Raw genomic sequence first — 4,240 nt, forward strand, 5'->3', positions numbered from 1 at the left:
CCTGATCATGTTCACTTCTAATGGGGATAATCGTTTGTTCCGTTTAGAAGATGAAGGAAACTTTTGAGTTTTGACACTGCAGTAGGTCAGAATTCCATGAGAAGTAATTGTTTGTTTCCAAGTCGAAAAAACACTGACAAATGGATTCTCCATGCGTCGAGAATGAGATGAATACGTCAATGCCGTTGGGTGTTCTAAATTCTAGCGCCTGTTTGTTTGACAAGGCTGGCTATGGTCAGACCTGTGATGTAATTATGATTACAATTAATCACATTTAAAGTCAAAATGGTTGTATTTGTGATTAATAACATTTCAGGTAATACAATTGAGATATTTGAGGTGCTATAATATTTTGATCTTTTATTCATGGTAATTTGTTGGTGAAACTATGAAATATGTTAAGGTGCACTAAAAACTTTCCAAAGTTATTGATAAGTTAAATACACTCTTTATTGTTTTCTCTTTTTTTGATGCAGTGCTGTTTCCAAATTTTTAAATTTGCTCGAAATTGAAAAAGTAAAGTGGTTGAATTACAATTCAAAGTGATTGGGTTTGTTATGCATTCGAAAACCGAGTTATTGCAATTAATTAAATTCGAAATCAGAATAATCGTAGATGCAGTCTATTACACTTTAAAAGTAATTGACTAGTTGTACGGTCACTGTTTCTAGTCAGAGAAAGTGTGAAAATATTTTCACATGTTCAAGCCGACAAGTTCATGGATGGGTTTTCAAGGACATTAATGAAAAAAAACCTCATTCATTTTCATTTGTGTGCAGAATCGTTCAATAAATAGGAGGAATTTCATATTCTTTTGACCAAAGTTTCTTTGATACATTTGTAAGACTTCAGAAATTATACTTTTCTACACGGTTTTTATTTATGGATGTTATGGTCGGAAGGGTGAGCCTTCCCTTGCCAACGGAGCTTGATTGGTACTCCGTTTGTGGGTATGCTTGACGACCAAAAGTGTTCTGTAGAGACAGGTAGGGAAGGAGAATCGAACCCGGGGTCTATCTTATGTTAGAAAATAGCGCTAGCCGCTGCCCCACGTTTTCGTGGGCTAAACCATAACTAAACCCACGCCAAATGAAGAGAAAATTATGTCTGGTCTGGTTTGCATTGCCTCTTGGACTACTCAATTACATTAGTAATAGCTACACTTAACTTTGTAAGATGAGTCACGATGAAAGCACCATCCTTATTTTTATACAAATGGCAAGTCACATTATAGTTTTTTTTAATATTAATAAGGAGGATCTTTATTCTTCATTTTTCACTGCTATTAAAAATCGTTTAATTGAAATTTTTTTATCATGTGGATAAAGCTAGATTGAATATGTAAAAAGAAGCATTTCCTAGTTAAGATAAAAGTAGAAGAAAACCAATGAAATTAAGGTCATTCAAATTGTGGACTAGCGTCTATAATCGTGAAAAAAATACAATTGAAAAATTCTACTTCGTCATTTGGCTCAACTCAGTTCATTACGTTTTAACCTTGTTGAGACAATTACTGCATGTTTACAAATGATCATACAGACTTTTGCTTCGTTTTACACTGACGAAAACCTCATTCGAAGGTAAACGTCTCCAATAATTTTGCCGATGTGAACGTGTGTTTCGCACTGACAAGTGAAAACGTTAAACTATTGTTGAACAATTGCTGGTTCAAGATCAAGAGCAACCAAACATACTTCTTGTGGTAAAAATGTCCAACAGCATTTGGTAAGAGACCGGAGAAGGTTATCTTAAAATAGGTTATGACACTTTTAAAATCTTATCGTATTATTGCTTTATAGATTATGTACATTTATTTTGACACTCGCAAATATCTAAAATTCTTTGATTATTTTCCCACAAAATCGGAACAAAAACTCGGCAAATATGGACAATGCTTGAAGTTGATTTTCATTGCTTCTGATTTTTTTGTTCCGATTTTATTTTGGCACTTTCTAATATTTAAGAGATAATATAATTGAAATCTAAAATTCATTGATTCTTTTCCCACAAAATCGGAACAAAAAATCAGAGGCAATGAAAATCAACTTCAAGCATTGTCCATGTTTGCCATGTGAGCGTATCGAAATCGAGTCCAACAGATTGGAGCAATACCCTATGACACTTACGTTCATATTTGCATCCTATGGGCTTTGATGCAGATTTGCGCAACATTTTCTCATATTGTCTACGCAAAACAAGGAAGCATTTGACCAACAGATGTGAGATCAAGGCTAGGGGAAATCATCACATATCAGGACAAAGTCTTAAGTATTTGCAGTGAGGCGTGAGAGTTTTCTACTGTATGTATGATGAAAGCGGGTCAAGCTACACAAAGGAAGCGACTCTTCAGCATGAAAATCAAACTAGACTAAGCGACATGTGGACAGAAACGAATTGTCAGACTTTGATCACATCATGAAATAGTCAGCAAAAATGCAATCATTTTGATTTATTGATTGCAATTCAGAGCGAAGTTTTGCATTAACATCTCATAGACACTTTGCCATCTCCACAGTATCCAATATTAATTCAACTACCTACAATAAGCAAGTTTTGTTCAACAATCATTCTAAGAACCGTCAATGTGATTAATCATTCTGATCATTTTGGGTCACCTCAGTTGGTAATAAACCTCAGTTTGGTATGGGAAAGTAGAAATCTATTTCAAGGCCGGTTTTTTGACCTTCACTCATAACTCCCGGTAATATAATGGATGTCTGAGATTCTGGACGATACGCCTCGGGATAAAACAACCACTTTCATTCGTGTCTTTAAAAGACCAAAAAAGGATTATCCTTGACTTAAGACAGATTTTCGCGCTATCCACAAACTGAAAGCACCTTTTTTAATAAAACTTAAGACTATGACATTGTTTCACATCTCTGGGTTGTTTGATGGGATTTGATTCGCAAATGCAAGTAGGTTAGGAGCCTGGCTCAAACTCAGAGCTATTTCAATGCGTACATCCGGAGGATGGTCGTACGTGACAACAAAGAAACAGGAAAAGCAACGGAGGGTTAGCACATATGTCAACAAAAATGTCACCTCATGTGATTTTTAGATTGCTTGCACGACAAGGTTTTCTCTTTATCTTTTCTTTACTTTTCTTTACTTCTGTTGTTCGTGCCACTGCGTTTTCTTAACCCAGTCTTAGTCAGCAGTTGTATTTGAAATGATATTGAGAAATGTCAAAACACCGGTCTAATCCATTGAGAGCATTTGCGAAAAACAAAAGCGGGTAGTCCAAAAGCTATGTGAATGATAAATATTGATAATCTTTACCTCCTCAAAGGTAAAAGGTATGCTCGTCCATCCCTTTGAGATATTCCTGATAGTACGAATACTACGTACAACCACCTCCAACTTTCGTCATCATGACCAAGGACGAGACCAAGGAAATCAGTGATGCGTCACTTCCGAGGAGTAGAGTACACCTTGTTTATTAGAAAGAGGTCATAATGGACTGCCTATATCTTGGGGGAATGGACTTCCGAATGATATACCATGGCAATAAGATCCTTTAGAAGCAATGTTGCAAGAATTCAGTCTCACCTGATCGTCCGTGAACTATGCCCAATTTCCGTAACTGAAAACCAACGTTCATGTCGATTTTCCGTTTCCACAGTTGAAGCATTTTCCGAGTTTCGCTTGTGAATTTTTCGGGAGTGTTGAAACCAATCACTTGGATAGCAATCGTCGAATAAAGGAACCAGATGACTAGAACACTTTTGAGTTTGGACTCCATGGTAAACTGGGATGTTGATTGCCGAGGAGGTTATTTGGCACACAAACTAATAGTGGTCGATGTTGTTGACTGGAAGATGGTTGGAACCAGACTGGCCAAGAAAACTAGCCACTGAACGTCGGCCAACCGAGGTGGAATGAATGAATCATTTACTTTTCATTGTCCCATTCACAAAGTTCTCGCAGAGACATTGACGCAAGTACTAAAAAAGAGAGTCCACACTCCACACGGTCGCCAGGATGGATGAAATAACACCGTAAATCTTACGACTCTTTTGAAGAAATAGGAAATTTTCCGAGAGGATGACATTTTCAAACCAAAGGATATTTTAAAGTGAACACTGAACTGACAGACAATGGTTATCTAGGTCAAGGGTTGCGTTATGGAGATTTTATCGTCCAAAAGTACAATATAATCCGATACTTCGCTCTCCTTCTCTTGATGTGATGTGAACGAAATCAATGAGAGAATTGAATTTAAGAAGACCCTTTTCCA

The 4,240-nt window shown here is 36.6% G+C and overlaps 1 protein-coding gene across 2 annotated transcripts in view; it reads right to left on the reverse strand.

Moving 5' to 3' along the window:
* Positions 1 to 4,033, reverse strand: part of LOC131892918 (pancreatic triacylglycerol lipase-like) — a 9,748-nt gene extending 5,715 nt beyond the window's left edge. The window contains exon 1 of one of the 2 annotated variants that reach the window (XM_059242785.1): positions 3,553 to 4,033. In XM_059242785.1, the coding sequence (XP_059098768.1) occupies positions 3,553 to 3,745 (193 nt within the window). In that variant the 5' untranslated portion in view covers positions 3,746 to 4,033. The remainder of the gene's footprint in view (positions 1 to 3,552) is intronic. The other variant, XM_059242786.1, reaches the window with a different exon arrangement.
* Between the last annotated feature and the right edge of the window lie 207 nt (positions 4,034 to 4,240).

This window comes from Tigriopus californicus, chromosome 2 (assembly GCF_007210705.1).
Source record: "Tigriopus californicus strain San Diego chromosome 2, Tcal_SD_v2.1, whole genome shotgun sequence".
NCBI classification, from domain to species: Eukaryota; Metazoa; Arthropoda; class Copepoda; order Harpacticoida; family Harpacticidae; genus Tigriopus; species Tigriopus californicus.